Source organism: Schistocerca cancellata, chromosome 2, assembly GCF_023864275.1.
Source record: "Schistocerca cancellata isolate TAMUIC-IGC-003103 chromosome 2, iqSchCanc2.1, whole genome shotgun sequence".
NCBI lineage: Eukaryota > Metazoa > Arthropoda > Insecta > Orthoptera > Acrididae > Schistocerca > Schistocerca cancellata.
The window spans coordinates 678,939,876-678,958,770 of NC_064627.1; the positions used below are offsets into that span (position 1 = coordinate 678,939,876).

The 18,895-nt window shown below is 36.2% G+C and overlaps 1 protein-coding gene across 1 annotated transcript in view; it reads right to left on the reverse strand.

Annotated features, from left to right (window-relative positions):
• LOC126157479 (arrestin domain-containing protein 3-like) overlaps nucleotides 1-18,895 on the reverse strand; it is an 84,822-nt gene that overhangs the window by 41,725 nt on the left and 24,202 nt on the right. The window contains exons 2-3 of the mRNA XM_049916377.1: nucleotides 13,408-13,545; nucleotides 4,835-5,046 (exon numbers count right to left, since the gene is read on the reverse strand). Coding sequence (XP_049772334.1) covers nucleotides 4,835-5,046; nucleotides 13,408-13,545 — 350 coding nt within the window. The remainder of the gene's footprint in view (nucleotides 1-4,834; nucleotides 5,047-13,407; nucleotides 13,546-18,895) is intronic.

An 18,895-nucleotide genomic window follows, 5' to 3' on the forward strand; every position in this document is an offset into this window, starting at 1 on the left:
AAAGATCAATCAGTAGTTATTTTCATTTGGAGGAATGGTATTTACTAGCATTGATCAGTCAGGACTTGGGTGGGATGAATCAGGAGGAAATAGGAATGAAGGCACTGGGGGAACAGAAGTACAGAAACAGAAGGATAAATTAAATAAATATGCGGATAAGTTGTGAAATAAAAAAAAAAGTGATGAGAAGAAATGGGTTATTGTGTCAATTTAATTAAAGAAATATTGTTATGATAGCAAGAGAGTGAAGTCTCAGATATAGTGAGCCTAGTGATGCCTAGGGGCTGTTATGAAGAAAATGTGGGTTTAGACTTGTGTTGCAGATGCCAAATTATGGTCATGTTTCTAATGGTAACTGGACTGAAGATGATGTAAATTCTGAATAAAACTCACAACATGTCAAACTAGATGTTAAAAAGTTATAAGTTTCCTTACAAAATTTTGATTAGTTTCAGAAAATTTTCTCGACACAATTCCTTTTAGTAAAAACTGGTAGTAATAAGTGTTAAGAGCAGTGGAAAAATTATCAGTGTCTGCAATAAAGAAAGGTTAAGTAGTGCTGATGAAATTCAACAAATGTAGAGATTGTTTGTAAATGGAAGTGATGAGGCAAAAGATTACAATTCTTAAGTGACAATTAAGTTACTTGAAATGTAAAACTCTGTTGAAAATGATTGTGACAAGATGAAAGCCCACAATTCCAAACTGAGCATTAAATTAATTGAAAGAGTAACTGATGTTAGTTGGAGTGAAGATACTGAATTTGATGACGTTGAGAGAGACCTGTCAGAGGAGCCACACCCTCTAAGTTAATGGGAAGCTCTTTTATCAATATAAAAGTTGGAGCATTGGAAGGAAGGTACTTAATGGACTCTAAATTAAAATAAACTCTGTCTGAACAGGCCTCTGAAGACCCAAGAGTACTAACTGAGCACAATATCATTCTCAGCCAAAGGCATCACTGAATGCAGATAAGTGGCACATGATCAGAACACTGTTCTCCAGACCACTGTTAGTCTTCATGAATGGAGCACCTACTTCTAAGTCAAGTAGCTCCTGAATTGGCCTCACAAGGACTGAGAGGAGCCCACTTGTCAACAGCGCTCAGCAGACCTCGATGGTCACCCATCCAAGTGTTAATCACATCTGACAGTGCTTAACTTCAGTGATCTGAATGTGTTAACACTGTGGCAAGGCCAGTGAAGCTTAATGGACTAAGGGAGTTAAATCTCTGGGATGTCAGAAGTACTCAGAAAAGAACTTGAGAAGGCAGTTAAATTACACTGAGATGCCAGTAGTTGGAGTGGAGGTCGGGGGCCTACAGGTAGACAGCAAGAAAATCAAGAAGCAAGTTTAACATTTGATGTTAGTGAGTTAGTGTTCAGTAATGGATATCTTCTAATACCTGATCTTAGTGAACATATCATTTTGTGTATTGACTATTTACAAGAAGCAAATGTGGTTGTGAAGTGGAAAGAAAAGTCTTTGTACATTATGGGTCAAGGAGCTAAAGTAACACAGACAATAAAGTATATGCAGTGGGCAAAATTAATAATTTATCTTGTGCAAACAAAAAGGCTTGTAGTATAAGAGCTAATAAAAAAAGATGAGAGAAGATGATTTCATGAAATTAACTGAGGAGACAGTGTCTGATGCTAATAGGTTACAGGAGATGCAAAGAAAATCATTTATATGAGATTATAGGGACGTATTTAGTAATTTTTTGGAATTGTACAAAATTTTGCATGCATGTTAAAAATAAAACTGCATAAACGATTCTATATTAAGGAGATATGGACATAATGAGGATCTGAAAAATGATTAATTAATTTAATAAAATTCTGTGGTTCTTCCTGATCATAAAAATAAGTACTTTATATACAGTACCTCATCATTTTTGTGTTAAAATGCCTTTTTAACGAGGTGCAGCTTCTGAATGCCGAATGGTCGCCGGCCGCGGTGGCCGTGCGGCTCTAGCGCTGCAGTCCGGCACCACGGGGCTGCTACGGCCACAGGTTCGAATCCTGCCTCGGGCATGGATGTGTGTGATGTCCTTAGGTTAGTTAGGTTTAAGTAGTTCTAAGTTCTAGGGGACTGATGACCTAAGATGTTAAGTCCCATAGTGCTCAGAGCCATTTGAACCATTTTTGAAGCCTAATGGTCACACTACTGCCAAAAACAAAACCTTGAACACAATGTCTCATTATTTAATTTTGGTGCTGCTGTTTCCATAGCAACTCATTTGTGTAGTATCCCTGGTGAACATATTGACTGCACTATGAGCAGGGATTTATTTCAATTGATCTTTCTGTCAGTAAAATAGATAACTCAAGTTTACTTATGTTTTTTACATGCGTTCATGTTCTGAACTTGTTGTTGCACCTGTGTATTTCAACCATTTTACTAGTAAAATTCCAAAAACGAAGAAGTTTAATTGCAGTCATAGATCTTACACTAATCAACACAAGCATGTTGTTGAAAATCATAAAAAATGAAGGAACTGAAGTGAGGCTAGCTTTAAAAGTTTACCAGATAGCACTTTAAAAGTCAAGATGAAAAATTGTACTTAAAATGAACAAGGTGTTGATGCTGTAAATAGTGAAAAAATGATCACATTTCAATTAGCAAGTGGAAGACTTCAGAATTGCTTTTGCCTGTTGCTAAAAGTAAATACTTTAATAGTAAAAATCTCTTATGTTTAGTATGGGCATAAGGAAGAGAAGAGGCCTATCAGGCAAAACTGAAGTATGTAAAGTAATGAAATGTACAATGACATCTATAACATGCATAAGCTATAGTAAAGGGAATATTTTCCTTACTTATGCCATGAGGTATATTGGAAAGGGAAGAAAAGCAGCAGACATTCCCTACAATGATGGACTTCCCACCACCACCTGTCAAATTTGATAGGTATTATAAAATTTTTCACAATCCCTTAACTGAAATCAGTGAAGAACCTGTGCAGTAGGCAGTGAAGGAAACTGTAGACATTTGTTAATCTATTGATATTGTTGCCGCATTTGATGGTGCCTGGCAAAACAGAGGCCATACATTACAGAATGGAGTTGTCACAGCTACCTCTGTAGATACAGGAAAGATGCTGAATTTTGAATGTCTGACAGAACACTTGCTGAAGTTGTGCCAATAAAGTAAATGGACACAAATGTGACAAAATTTGTGAAGGTTTCAGCATCAGTATGGAAAGAAGGCGGCAGTCTCCATTTTAGTAGGTCAATTGCTAGACCTGCAATATACTCACTACCTTGGTGATGGTGACTCTAAAAGCTTCAATAGTGTTGTGGCTGCTCAACTATATGGTGAAACTCTAAATTTAAAAAGAATGGAATGTATAAAATAAGTGCAGAAGAGAATGGGGGCAAGACTTAGTAAACTCTGCAAGAACATAATAGGAAAAATTATCTGATGGAAAAGCAATTGGTGGACAAGGCAGACTCACCAAATTAGAAATAGAAGATTTCAAAGAATATTATGCTCTAATCATCAGGAGGAACAGTGAAAATGTCAGTGAAATGAAAAAAGCAACCTGGTTAACTCTATTTCACAGAATATCCACTGATGAACATCCACATTATGACGTCATCCCAAAATGAAATATCTCATGGTGCAAGTATTATAGATGTAAAGCAAACAGACAAAACATTCACATGCAGACCCCATGCCAGAAACTGTTGAGGCAGAATGACAGCTAATACACAGAGATCTTTCAAAGTCTAAGCTCTGGGAAAAACGTTTACTTGGCAAAATGCAGAATTCAAATCAAAGCTTCAGCACTTGCATTTGGGAACACTTGCCAAAAACTGTTTTCATTGGCACATCACCTTTTCAGATTAGTGTGATGGATGCCATTATATCTTTTAATGATGAAGTAAGAAACAGATCAAAAATCAAGAGCAGAGTAGACATCAAAACTGAGGACAATATGAAAAGTGGACTGTCTAATGAAAAAAGTTGAGGATTGCATGCTCAGTTGAGAAGTACTCCTCTTCATTGTGTTGAGTGTATTATGAAGAAAATGTGCAGTAAAACTGATTATTTTAAAAAAATGTCAGTGTCAATATATGTGTTCCTATTTTCCCTCACTGATATCTGGCAACCCTATATGTGTGACCCACTATTCATTACCGGGGCTATTTTCCTGCTTAAAGGATTTCTTGTAGATTATAGTCAATAATGGTGTTAACTCTGCACATAATTCTTTAAGACTCTGAGTGCACTGACAAGTTTGGGTAACTTAAGTTTTGCATCTTTTTATATCACAACTCTTGGTACCTATACCATTCAGTTTTACACTCACACTAAAATTAAAATGACAAGTTGATGAAAAATGATGATATGGTGGCAGTTGTGTTACCATATTTGAATACTTTTAAATACTGGTGCATTCTTACTTCTTTTTTGAAGTTAAGCAAAACATGAATAACACTTGACAGTTAAAAAAGGTTGCAAAATGATTACTTTAAGTTGTGCCCAAAGATTTCATAAATAGCTGGTGCAGTGTGTGTCAAATACACACAAAACTTAAATAATATGCAAAAAAGGAGGATGAGGGTTTAGCATCCCATCAACAAATAGTCTGTAAACAAGACATGTTGCTGTGTAGGTGAGAAACAATTATAATCAAATAAAACTGGTCTATACCTTGTGTACTTTGTTATTATTATTATTATTATTACTATAGTTACAGTCATCATCATCAATAAACATAGTGGAATATTCTAAAATGGAGCATTCTTATATACAGTATAACAGAATGTTAGAAAATTCATTAAAATATCATGTCCTCATATTAATGCAGTACTTCATAATAACATACCTTGACCAAAGGATCCTTATTCAGATCTAGGTGTGATATCACAGTGTAGAAAGCTTTGACTTTTTCATCAAATGCCCATGGCCGGTTCATTTTTGCTTTGATTGTGTAACGAATATGACCATATGTGCCTTCAAATGACGATGGCAAATTTTCTGGGAGTTTGACAGAAAAATTATACACATGCTCTCCTGGTGGAAGTGTGAGCTCCTGAGCTGAAACAGCCAGTATTCCACATAATTTTGTAAACCAAAGTGGCTACAGTTGTAGGCAAAATAAGCACATCATCAATGGTCAGTAACCTAAACAAGAACTGTACAGAAGGTAATGTTCAGCTGTAATCCATTTCATGTAAATAATTTCTAGTTGATCATCTGGAGAGTCCTGCAATATGGATTCATGATTCAAGATATCCACTTACCCTATTGATCTTCACAAACAATCACCATAAAATGAGGACTGGTTGACTATTTCCCTGTTTAGATTACTATTATCTATGCAGACATTTATCAGCAACATTAAGATCATATGGAAACCTTGATTCCTCAATAAGTTCATGCACTGTAGAATCTTAAAGGTATTTTGAGCTCACATGTGATGAAGTATTTTGAACAGAACAAACTACTTCACTCTAAACAGCATGGATTCGAAAAACATTGGTCTTGCAAAACCCATCTCATGCTTTTTTCTCATGACATCCTCCCTCAGCCAATATCAATGTATTACTGTGACTCATGAAACCATCACTTGCTGCCACTACAATGGCATGAGTGAGTGAGGTGGCGCAGTAGTTAGCACACTGGACTTGCATTTGGAAGGACAACATTTCAAACCCCCATCTGCCCATTCTAATTTAGGTTTTCCATGATTTCCCAATATCACATCAGGCAAATGCTGGGATGGTTCCTGTAAAAGGGCACAGCTGACTTCCTTCCCCATCATTCCCAATATGAGGGGACAAATGACCTCACTGTTTGGTCCCATCCCCCAAATCAACCAACCAGTGGCAGAGGGTGCTAGAAGCTGCAGATGGGTCCCAATGCAGGTGAAATGTCACTACTGGGTCCATGCAGAAATGCCCCATCTCAAACCAGACCCTCTGGCGGGTATCCTAGTTCTCTTCCACCATGTGACACTAGCCCAGACCACAGCCAAATCATTTATGACCCTGTGGTGCACTTATAGATTTGACTGTAGAAATAGGTAGGATGAACAGCTGGCTTCTGGGTATATAACTGATTGTGCAGAATAGACTCATCTGTTTGCGATATATGAAGCTATACTGTCACATGTCATTATTGTTAATCATCATGACCCTGCTGTTAATTGGACTTAGTATAGATTGGTGGTTTGGACTGTATCATGTTTGCTCCCAACAATCTCGGCTCAGAAATTATTCCTGATACTTCCCCACCATTACAAACTTGACACAAACAGGATTTATGCATGACTGCAGTATAAGTTTTCTAGCCAGTTACTCACATAATAAACACTTGTAAGGGTATCTGTTGGGCTACCATATTAACTTCTATTGGTAGTTTAATATCTGATTGATTGTGTTAGTACTTTTCAAAGGAAACAGTTACTAATATCTGCAATGATAAATGTCTCTTTACATAGCACTAATAGCTTAAACAACTTTCAAATGAACACAACTAATTGCCATTTTACCATATAGCTAACAGGAATTTTCAATCCATCAATATAAATAATCAGATAATTTACAGAAGGAGTTGTTATTATCACTTTTTATGGGATTCCCAGTTTATTGGGTATATGTTAGATTATAACTCAAAGTTATTAGAATTACATATTGGTTGTTTAGACTGAAAAATAAAATTTATCAGTCAATATTATTATATGACATTTATACTTGAGAAATTAATCAAATTATAATCTAATATTTTTAAAATGGTGTCAATAATAAATTTAAATTATTTCAAAAGTTTCTTTTAAAACTGAAGTGAACTCAAGTTTCCACATGTTGAAATATGTTTTTATTTTACATTTTAGTATATTTCTACTTAAATTAAATAATTTTCTGTAATTTATTTAGGCATAACAAAGATAACCAAAATTTATATGATTTCTGAAGTATTTTTGTGTATCAAGTAATCTGATTTTCCAAGTTTATTGAGTACTCCGAGTAATTGTACATATTGAGTACTCTGATTGTTCATGTGTATTGTGTGCTCCTGTTTGAGGTGAAAATGGGGTCACTGGGCTGGGTAGCAGCCTCTTATGTGCAGTGCACACCTGACCCATCAAGGGGGACACCATAGTTCTCAACACTATGGTGCAAGTCTAGGAAGTCACAGTCTGACTTGGTACAGAACCTTCAAAGTCTCAGTTCAGAATACGGAAGCCACAATCAGTTCTGTGGACAACACTGAAGATTGTAACATTTGTTGAGACTCTGTGGGCAAGGCTGATCTTCTCAACCTTCTCTGCCTATTCCTGGAATGATCCAAGAATGATCTCAAATCCCAGATGACAGTCATTGTTTGTTCTAGCACACACCACTATCTGTAGTTGGTTGCACCCTGTTACCTCAATAGTAGCTGGTACAGCCTCTTCAGCATGTTGAATGAGGCTCCAGTTGTACACTGAGTGCACTTAGAATTCCTGCCTGACCCTTGCTGTCATTTCCTTAAGGAGTACCTTTATTCATGACAAGTTTGAACGATCAAAAATCAAAAGGCCCTTACCTTTTTGCTCCTGCCTTTCCATGACACATGATACAGCATGTTTCCCAACAGGTTAAGTGAGTCTCACCAGTTCAGTAACAAGGTCAGTGGAAAATAACACCTTGAACATGTTGGTTAGAATTGAAGATTCTCCCTGATCTCAATTTCCCCCATACACGGAACTTAGATTTATCATTGACACACCACTCGATTTATCATTAACTCATTGACACATCACTCACAGACAAATGGATGAGCAGCAACAGTGTCTGTACTTCCTGTAGTGAAGACAGTATCCACAGGAGAGGATAGTATTTATGGTACATTTGGTGCCTTTCATACATGACTCTCAGGAGCCCTCCCAACACGCCCATTTGCAGAAGCTTCCAAACACTTGACAGTTTGCTTACAAATGTCAATTAACTCATCCCATGATCAAGAACAGTATACACAGAGGAGCTGCACTGTGGCTAGTGTAATATTATATAGAACAATACACAATAACTTTAAGATACGCCTGTTGATTCCTTTTAGTTTACAGTACTGATGTGCTACAGTTGTGTCTACAACTAACATGACTAACAGCTAAAATGAGATGCCTATTATGGAAAGAGAAATATTTGGAATAAAATTTCCTTGTTCCCTGAAACATTTTTGAAGTTATGGTTACTAACCAACTCAACAACAGCTTTAATTTACCAAAACTGCAGACAATATTTATGCCTGTTAAAAAACAAAACTAAATGTAACACAGTATGTTAGTTGTAAAATATTTGCAGTAAATGTAACTCACACATGCCAATTTACTATGAAATATGTCATGTACAACACTTGTGACTTCCGAAAATGTTCAAAAATATTTGTTTACTCACATATATATGCTCTGTAATTTAGGGTGAATAAGCTGTGTTTCATGACGAGAATACTGATAAAATTGTGTAATGTACACACACTCACAAGCATCCAAAAATTCTCATAAATATACAATGAAATTAGGAATGATTGTATCTGAATGATGATAAGTAGGGTAGAACATTGTACCTTGGCACACATTAAGAATTTGCCTCTAGCCAGTCTCATAATAGAAGTTTCATATACAGGGTGTACATAAAGTCCGGGAACACTTTCAATTATTTATTGCACAAGAACAAAACATTGTACATATATCATACATATGTCATTTTGAAGAGAAACCCTGAAAGTTTTTTTTTCGTGTATACCACCACAGTGTAGTTTGGTGATTTGTCGATGGTCAGCACTAGTCGCAAATATGGCAAGTTCAGGTGCAAAGCGAGCTTTCTGTGTGTTGGGTCACCAGATCTCACTCTGTGCAACTTTTTTCTGTGAGGACACATTAAAGATCCGGTGTATGTACTGCCTATACCACGTGATGTAGCAGAGCTCTGGGAGAGAATATGGGAAGTGACAGCCACAGTCGACAATGCCATGCTGGGACGGGTATGGCAAGAATTCAGTTACCATATTGACATCTGCCAGGTCACTCATGGGTCACATATTGAATGTTTGTAAAAGAACTTTCAGAGTTTCTCTTCAAAATGCAATATGTATGACATCTGTACAATATTTAGTTCTTGTGCAATAAATAATTGAAAATGTTCCCAGACTTTATGTACACCCTGCATTTTCTTATTCCATTTTGAAAAGATAGTATTCACATTATGTGTGCTGCAGTCTTTTTCTGAAATTATAAAAATTACTCAGGAGAAGTAACATTTTTCCAAAAGTGAAAAATCATTCCAAGGTATAACACGCTCATATGCCTAGGAACAAATATTCCATCCCAATTTAAAAGTACTGCAATTGAGAAAATCTTGTCAATGCTGTTTTTAATAGTCTTAGTGTTACATCATTACTCTACTACAGAACAACAACCAGCAAGTGAAATCAAATGAAGAAGAAGTACCATCAAAAAATATTTAGGAGTTAAAAACAATACTGAAACAGAAGCTATTGGCAACTGACACAGATTTCCATTTTCAACACAGGGAAACTTGTTAAAGACATTAAAGAAACAGAGTTCATTTACAAATATCACATATTACATAGTAGAAGACCTTCTAGTTCAAGGTACAAGGTGGTGCATGACTGAGAATGTATGGCTTACACAACCACACATCATGTAGCCATGCGAGATTAAATACTGCTACAAACTGTTCATTTTAAATTTGAACTAGCTGATTTGAAATTCCTCATTCCTCAGTTTTCAACAAATTTTTACTTCTACCAAAAACTTTATATTCATACTAAAAATTTTATGTTCCTGAATTTTCCAATATTAAAACAATAATATTTTCCAAATTCAGGGCCATAATTTTGTAGGTACAATTTTTCTGTGTCCAAAAATGTATACTATTATTAGAAAAATGTTTTACTTTGTTAATTATTCCAACTAGAAAATTTCACTTTCTTGAAACCTTTTTGTGAACTTCAGGAATCCCTGTGCACATTAAAATTGCTCTCCCATAAAATACTACTGATAATTTAGAATTTGCTAATTATACACCTCTTAGTTAAATAAACTTATTGCTCTGCCTATCATATCTATCTCCCTTTTAATTTTCCTGTCTTTTATGTCAATATCTGAAATGGAATAGCTTAGTATTTGATCAATTTGTAATTTCTATAATACATGCATCTACAAACAGGGATTTCAGACAAAGTCACCGTCGTCTGCAGTTTGTATTCAGTCAGTACAGTCACTATGTCAGTCAGTAACTACTCAGTAGTTTAAGTTTGTAGTTGCAATGTGTCAGTTTGGTAAAGCATGCAGTGAGTCTCAAAACACGTAAAGTTAATTTATTAATCGGTGCCACTTGTAAAATGGTTGAACTTTCTCCAAGTCTGAATAGATATAAAAGTCATAAAACTGATGATCAAACTACAGTGTGTGTTAATAAAAATAAACAGTAATGGACACAAAACACTAAAATGTTGTGCATATCATTCAATAGCAGTACACCATCATAAAAAATTGCAAGAAGATTAACAGCTGAAAAATGCTACTGTCAGAGCATAAAAAAGGCAAATAAGCTCCTCTTTGAAAGATTCTGACAAAAAATGTGGAACTAGCTGCCTCAATCCTCATTCTGCCTTCATCATCAAAAATTTTGCCATGCCAATATATTCAAGCTCTTTTAACACAGGAAATTCTATACATACATCTCTCTCCCACTGTCTTTTCTCCCACTGGCACTTTCTCCTATCTTTCTCTCCATCTATCACAGTCTTCATCCCTTTCTTTTGCTCTTCCTTACTACTGTCTCCTTCTTAACCACTTTCACTGTATCTCTGTCTCCCAGCTATTGCCTTTGTGTGATTATTTTTCTCTCCCATTGCTACTGTCCCTTTCTTTCTCACTCACAGTCTGCTGTCTTTCTCTTCAACCACCACTGTCTCCTCTATACGCATCCTTGGGGATGGTTTGCTCAGAATTTTGCCCTTAGACAGGGAAACTTTTAACATATGGGAATCGGGGATGTGGGAAAGCAGGTGAATTTTTCCTTTTTAAGTTCACCACTATGGGGGAGGGGGGTTCAGACCCTCGAGAAACCTATGTGTAGCCTCCACTCAACTCTCTTTTAAATTTCCATGGTCTCTGAGGATTTAACCAGCTGGTTGTTCACTTTTCTGTAAGGATTTTTTTAAAGAGGACCATTTTTCTGCTGGTTCCCCCCTTTTCCCTGTTACAGCAGGGTGTGCAACTTACATAAAATGAAATCTGTAGGTCAATAATGTTTTGACAGTTTATTTACATTCTTTGTCACATTTACATACTTTGACATGCAAACAGCAAATAAATCCACATAACATAAACTTAACACAAAATTGTCTCCCAACCAAAGCAAGTTTGTTTACCACTACTTTACATAAAAATGCACAACATTTTTAAGCTACACTTACAGTACACCAGAAAACGAAGTGTTTGATTTACACATACTAAGAATTTCATATCATAAAATAATTTTCTGTAAGGTACTTACAACAAATAATTTTCAGGGGTAGGCAACATGTACAGATGTGAAGAGTCCATTATACACAGACATCATGCCATCAAGTTTCATTAGTGAATAAATGGTGACGAAAAACATATTTTGGTGACCTCAGAACCCCTGCAATCATGCCAGAACCCTTTCCATGTATGAAGTATGGTAACTTTGAACCTCTCCATTTCAGTAATGGATAATGATATCAAGTGATTACTCGAGAACATCATCTTAAGAACATATGTAAAAATTTTGACAATCTGGAATGAATAGAAATTATAGAAGTGGCCATCCCCACAATTGGTACTTGAAGTATCCTAAAATCATGGTTTTTTGGGTGCATCTTGGTAACAGATAAAGATTTTCAAAAATGGGAAAATGGTGTTCCTAGATAAATGTCTAAAGAGTGTACAGCTTAGATCTGAGCCATTTTCTCACATTTTTCTGCTTAAGTACAGTAACCCCAAACCTGTAGACCGTGGTAAAGGATATTAAAATTGAAAAAAAAATTCTAAGCTCCCTGAGAACTCCAACTTCAGAACATTTGGCTAAAATTTAGATGATTTGGCATGGATAGAAATTATAGAAGTGACCATCCCCACAACTGATACTTTTGGTACACAAAAAAGGTTTTTTGGGGTTTCTCAGGAACTGTCCAAGAACAAACAGTGCTTCCCTAAGCCATCTAAGGCCCAGCCTAGACTGCACCTAATGCAAAAGAACCAACCAATTTGCTCAAGTTCCCTGGGCTGGGGGAAGTGTTTAATGTTTAAATTTTAATGACATACTGTGGGATAGCTACAGTATGCCTGTGCTTGTGATAGGTATACAAAAGGTTGCCAAACCAAGGGCTATCCAAAACATTTAACTCCTTATCTCTGTGATTAATAGAATCTGAGTTATGACTGCTAGAAAATTGCAATTTCATTTGCATCTTTTTGGAACATATTGGTACTGTGTATTATTGTGCATGGTCCAATAAGAGAAATTCAATAAGACAGAGACATGTGAAAGAGGTTAGTAACTTACACAGTCTCTAAATAAATTATATGAGTATTGGCAATTTGCACAGTGGAATGCAATTTTCACACCGGTATTCTTGCATCCAAATTAAATATTCCTTGGACAAAACTATTAATGCATTCTGGATGAAGTGTTTAAATTATTGAAGAATTAAAGAATGTCTTCCCCCATCATGTAGGATTATGTCATGACCTGTTATAACAGTTCACAAACCTGATACTCCTCTTGTGCTGTGAATAGTGTTCTTATTAACATCTACCCTGAATCATAGAAGTGAAATATATTTATGATACTTGTCACATCTAATTAGTTCTAATAGAAAGCTAGTACAAATAACAATTTTTTTGCAAGATAAAACAGACACATTTTTTCTGAAATACAGACTGATAACAAAGGGATACAAATTTTTAACAAAACATCTTAAAAATATGATATAATGAATAGCAAGTTTGTTAAACTGAGTGGAATAAAATTCTGGATAATAAAACATTCTCACGTTGCTGATCATGTGATGTACAGATGGGAGAAACATACAATGGAAATATGTGTTACAGAAATGTATGTTTCCTTACAACAGCACCTCAGAATTCAAAATTAAAAACCTGGAGATTCCATTTAATTAGCTTATTTGACATGTACCATGCAAAATTTTATGTTACAGTTTCATCTGCTAGGAGGATAGCAACAAATTTCCCTTTTAATAATAATCATCTTTCATGTCATAGCAACTAATGATATGTTATTTGTGACCTGAGAGTCTCTGAAATGAGAGAGCTCTACAGAAATTAAACTATCAGGTATCAAGAAATTTGACCAAAAGTAACACAAAATAAATAGGAATAAATAAATGGAGTATACTTACAAGGACCTCCAACAAAGTAATATTTTGTTTCAAAGTACTTTTCATATGCTGAAAATGTAACACTCTTGGTTTCACGATTTCTTCTCACTCGTTCAGTCCACCTCACATTGGCTTCACCTCTGAATTTTGCAGAAATATCTGCATAAAAGATAACAGGTATAGAAATGTTAAGTGTGTGCATGTGTGTGTGTAAATCAGAATCAATTACATCTGATCAATTTGTCACAAAGTAACATTTTTAGAATATTCAGAAGAGAGTACAAAGGTGCACATTTACATATAGATAATTTATGCTAAGAATTTTCTTTATCCATAAAAATTAATTCAAGAAGCTGCATGAAAGAATGATGGATGCATTCCTGTTTATAAACATGATGGCACTTCTTACCTGTAGAACAAATTTCCATTACTGTGGAGGCAAACATCTGTCATACATTGTATCTATCTAAAAGTCACCTTTTCATTTCCACAGAGGCATTATAAGGTTGTAACAAGGGGGTGCAGCTATAAGACACTGGATTCCTGTTCAGGGGTACATCAGTTCCAGTCTGATCCAGTCATTCAAAATTAGATTTTCTATAGCACATTCTTTGTTCCCATAATCCTTATGATCTCAATATTTGCTAGCTCTATGCCCCACATCCACCCCAACCCCAGTCCCTGCCCCAAAACTCTAACTTTACTCATCATGCACTAGACTAGCATGGATAGGAGCATCAAACCAGTCTCTGGACTGAAGACCATAACAACAACATTACGGCCAGAAGCTTTGGGAAGAAAAGGACAACATTACGGCCAGAAGCTTTGGGAAGAAAAGTACACTTAACAATGAGAAACAACAGTCTTTTTCATTTAAAATGCAAAAATTAAGCTTAATACAGGTTCAATTGTACATTATGATCACCTTTTTAATAGCCTGTTTGTCCGTCTTTGGAATAAAGCACACCATTGATTGCATGTATAAGGGGGCCAACAGTTTGTTGTTATGTTTGTGGAGGTATGCGGCATTAGATATCAATGCACGGGTCGTGTAATTTATGTAAATAACGGGTGATTCATTTATGTATACGGTGATGGTGCCCAATAATGACACAGATGGGCTCCATAGGATTTACATTAGGCAAATTTGTTTGCTGAGACACAATGTAAGTTCACTATAATGCTCCTCAAACCACTGTAGCACAGTTCTGACAATTATACTGTTGAAATATGATATCGTCTTTGGAGAAGATATCAAGAATGAAGGGATGCAGGTGGTTTGCAGCTGTCAGTGTGTCTTTGATTACTAGCACAGGTCCCATGCGAGCACAGGAGAATGAACCCATAACATACTACTGCTCCCACCAGCCTGTATCCATGACATGCTGCATGTTTCGAGCTACTGTTCATCTTGGTGATGGTGTTTGTGGAGACAACTATCGACCTAGTATAGCAAAGATGTAATTCACCTGACGAGCTGACATGTTTACGAAGATGAACAGTTGAAGCATGATGGTCCCATTCTCACTTCAATCGTAACTGATGATGTCACTGGGTCAACAATGAACATGTAGAGGCGGTCTGCTGTGGAGCTCCATGTTAAATGTGGTATGATGAACAGCGTGCTCCAAAACACTTATGCTTGCACCAGTATTGTGCTCTATTGGCAGAGATGCCACAGGTCACCATATATCCTACATTACTGAGCAGACAAGCCTCTAAAATCCATGTTCTGTGAAGAGTCATGGATGTCCAACCATTAATTGCCTAGTGCTAGCTTCACTGTCCTACCTCTTTCCGTAGATTCTCATGACAGTAGCATGTGAACATTTGACCAGCTTCGGTGTTTTTGAGATGCTCATTCACAGACTATGAGTAATAATAATCTGCCCTTTGTCAAAGTTGCTTATCTCAATGGATTTCCCCATTTGCAGCCCATATCTCCACTAGGGTGATCCCTCTTAGGTGTCTGCTCCAATTACTTTTGTTACCAAGTCATGTGCCTGAAATACCAGCAGGCAGCATACAGTGTCATGGTGGGCAGTGGTTAAAATGTTTTGGCTTATCAATGTATACTGTATGTTATCAAAGTATTCATTCAACTTAATACAGGAAGTGGAGAATGACAACAAAAACATATTTGGAATGACTGTTCACAGACTTCAGCTTTAATTGTCATGAAAAAAGTTGTTGAAGAAAGCCTTGAGTTTATAAACATGGTTTTCAGATGATGCCCCACAGTATTGCTCAAGTGGAAGGTGTCACACCATGTGAAGAATACTTTCTACATTTAGTGATGGAAGCAAGCGAAACTAGTATGAAGTGTCTCATAGTGTCTGTTATTTAACAATATTATGAGAAGGAAAGTTGCCACTCACCATATAGCAGAGATGCCGATTCGCAGATAGGCCTGTCTGATTAGAGTCTGTTATTTATGTCATTAAAGACTGGACCTTAGATTGATTGGAGTAGGATGTAGGAAGGCATGGCCATGGTGTGATCACAGAACCATCCAAATAATCACTTACTTATTTATTTACTCATTTGCTTCATGGCCTGCTGCAAGCCTTTTTAATTTATGCTATTTGCACAACTTTCATCTCAGGTTTCTTAGTTGTAATTGTTTTATTTAGAGTGCTGATGAGTACATATGTGGCAATGTGTCATGTTTTATTTTGGAGAAACACAGGAAACCTAAATTAAAACTGCCAGTCAGGGATTTAAACCTCATTCATACCGAATATGATTTCAAAAAGGTATAAGCCAAATGAAAAATAAAAATTCCACTGGTGTGGATTATATATCTATCAAAGGACTGAAGCTCTACTGCTAATTTATTCTTAAAGTTCTCTGCCATGTATATAATGAGTCTTTAAATCAAGGTACTGTCCATAATAGACTCAAATATGCAATTGTTAAACCACTGTTCAAAAAAGATGATAAAGCTGAAGTTTCAACTACTGGCCAATTTCAGTGCTACCAAATCTTTCTAAAGTTCTAGAGAAACATATTTTCAAGAACATCCTTTAAAAAATCAGTTTGAATTCCAAAAGGGTACTTCAACTGAACATACCATTTTCTCATTTCTCAACCAACTCCCCAAATCTATAAACAATTAAATGTCTCCAGTTGGAATCTTTTGTGAACTTTCTAAAGCATTCAGCAGTGTAGATCATGAAGTTCTACTTATGAAGGCTGACCACTATAGCTTAAAAGGTAAAGAAGGGATGCAGCTCAAGTCATATCTAGATGACACAATGCAGAAGGTAGTACTGAATAATTCTGCAATGCCATCTGCCTGCTCTGGCTGGTGCACAGTGAAATGTGGAGTACTGCTGGGCTCGATGATTGGTACTTACTTTTCCTTACCTGTATCAATGACCCGCCGTGCTGTAGGGCACAAAAAGCACACTTCATCCTAGCTGAAGGTAACACAACCAATACGACTGACAAAGTACCCAACTGCAGTCTAGAGAACATTGTGGCCAGTATATTTAGGGAAGCTCTAGATTGGTTCACTTCAAATGGCCTGTCCCTCAAAGATAACAAGACTGAGTTCATTTAGACTTGAACAGAAAACAGGAGTACGTTGAAATAAAATATTGTGACAAAGAAATACTGAGAACTGACTCTCAGTAAAAGACTGCAAGAGTGATTCATCTGCACAAACAGACAGTGATCACAACATGGTCTTGATAAAAAAAGATCATTAAAATTCATGTGTTTGAAGAAAAGACAGTACAACAGGAATGGGAAAACAGAAAAACTGAAACTGAGAGACTGGCAAGGCATTGTACACAATAAAATGACAACTTAGCTAAAAATTTCCAATATGTTGAAGTAAAAGAAAATTAGGAACAAATTAAATCTGGCATATACAAATCAGAAGAAAAAAATAGCTGGGAAAACTAAATCCAAATACAAGAGGAAACAGATTACAGCAGATGTTATTCAGCTTATTGAAAACAGAAGACTACACAAAAATGCAGCTGTTGAACAAGTAAAGCCTGAATACAGAAAATTAAGGAATTTAGTAAACAGAGAAGGTAGGAAAGCAAAAGAAAGTTTTCTTCAGGAAATGTGCAGAGAAGTTAAAGAAAATATGCAAAATGGAAGAGCTGACATAGCCAACAGAACAACAAATAAATTTTATAACAAACACAAAACAACAAACTTGGATGCCATAGCAGACAAAGAGGGGAAAATGCTGTTTGGTGCAGATTTGGTGAAGAGATGGAAAGAATACATTGAGGACTTGTATGATGGAACACTTTCACTGGGTGATGTAATAGGAAAGGAAGAGGATGTACACAAAGATGACAAAGGAGACAACATTCTGGAAGAATTTGATAAAGCCCTTAGAAAGCTACAGAACAAAGCCATGGGTACTGATGACATTCCAGCAGAACTAATCAAGAATGTTGGGGCCCTTAGAAAGCTACAGAACAAAGCCATGGGTACTGATGACATTCCAGCAGAACTAATCAAGAATGTTGGGGACAATATGAAAAAGATGCTGCTGAAAATGATTAAGTACATCTATAACACAAGAGCGATGTCAACCAACTTCCAGAAATATATCATGGTTCCTCTACCAAAGAAGGTGGAGCTACAAAATGTGAACAGTATCAAACCTTACGCATAATATAATATGCATTAAAAACTCTTACAAAGATAATTTTGAGGAGAATTGAAGAGAAAGTGAAGGATATGGTGATTGAAGGTCAGCTAGGATTTAGTAGGGGATCAGTAATAAGAGAAGTGATTCTGGCATTGACTCTTCTTGTTGAAAAGCAAATACAGGCAATTAAACCAAGTGACATTGTCTTTGTAGGCCTGGAACAGGCATCTGATAATGTTATCTGGCAAAAGATGTTCAGAGTGTTTAAGAAAGCAGGTCTAAAACATAAAGGTGACACACAGCTTCTGTAAGAATGGACAGGTAGTAAACATTAGGACAGGCATGAGACAAAGATGTGCTCTTTCTCCTCTTATATTCAATGCTTATCCCCAGGAAGCTATAGACCAAGTTCATAAAACTGCTGAGGTGGGGATCAAAATTAATGGGAAGAAGATAGACATGCTACATTACACATATGACATTGCTGTTATCACAGACATGAAATAGCTCTAGAGAAGGTCCTCATCACAATGGAAAGGATTTTCTGCAGTCAGTATGGTATGAAGATAAACAAGTGAAAAACTAAAGTATTAATGTGCAATGCTGAAGAAGAGTATGGGGGTGGCAGAAGTCAGAATTGAATTGTAAGCAGAATACAGCATTCTAAATTTTCATTTAATTTGAGAATAACTTACTCACCAGTAAGAACTTCAGTCTGGATACAAGGAAACAGGTCATGAGAGTATTTGTTTGGAGTGTGGCCCTATACAGATGTGAAACTCAGACAAAAGGAAAACAAGAGAGAAGACAGCTAGAAGCCCTGGAATTTGGTTTTACAGAAAGATGATGAAAATCAGCTGGAAAGACAGAGTTGCCAATGAAGAGGTA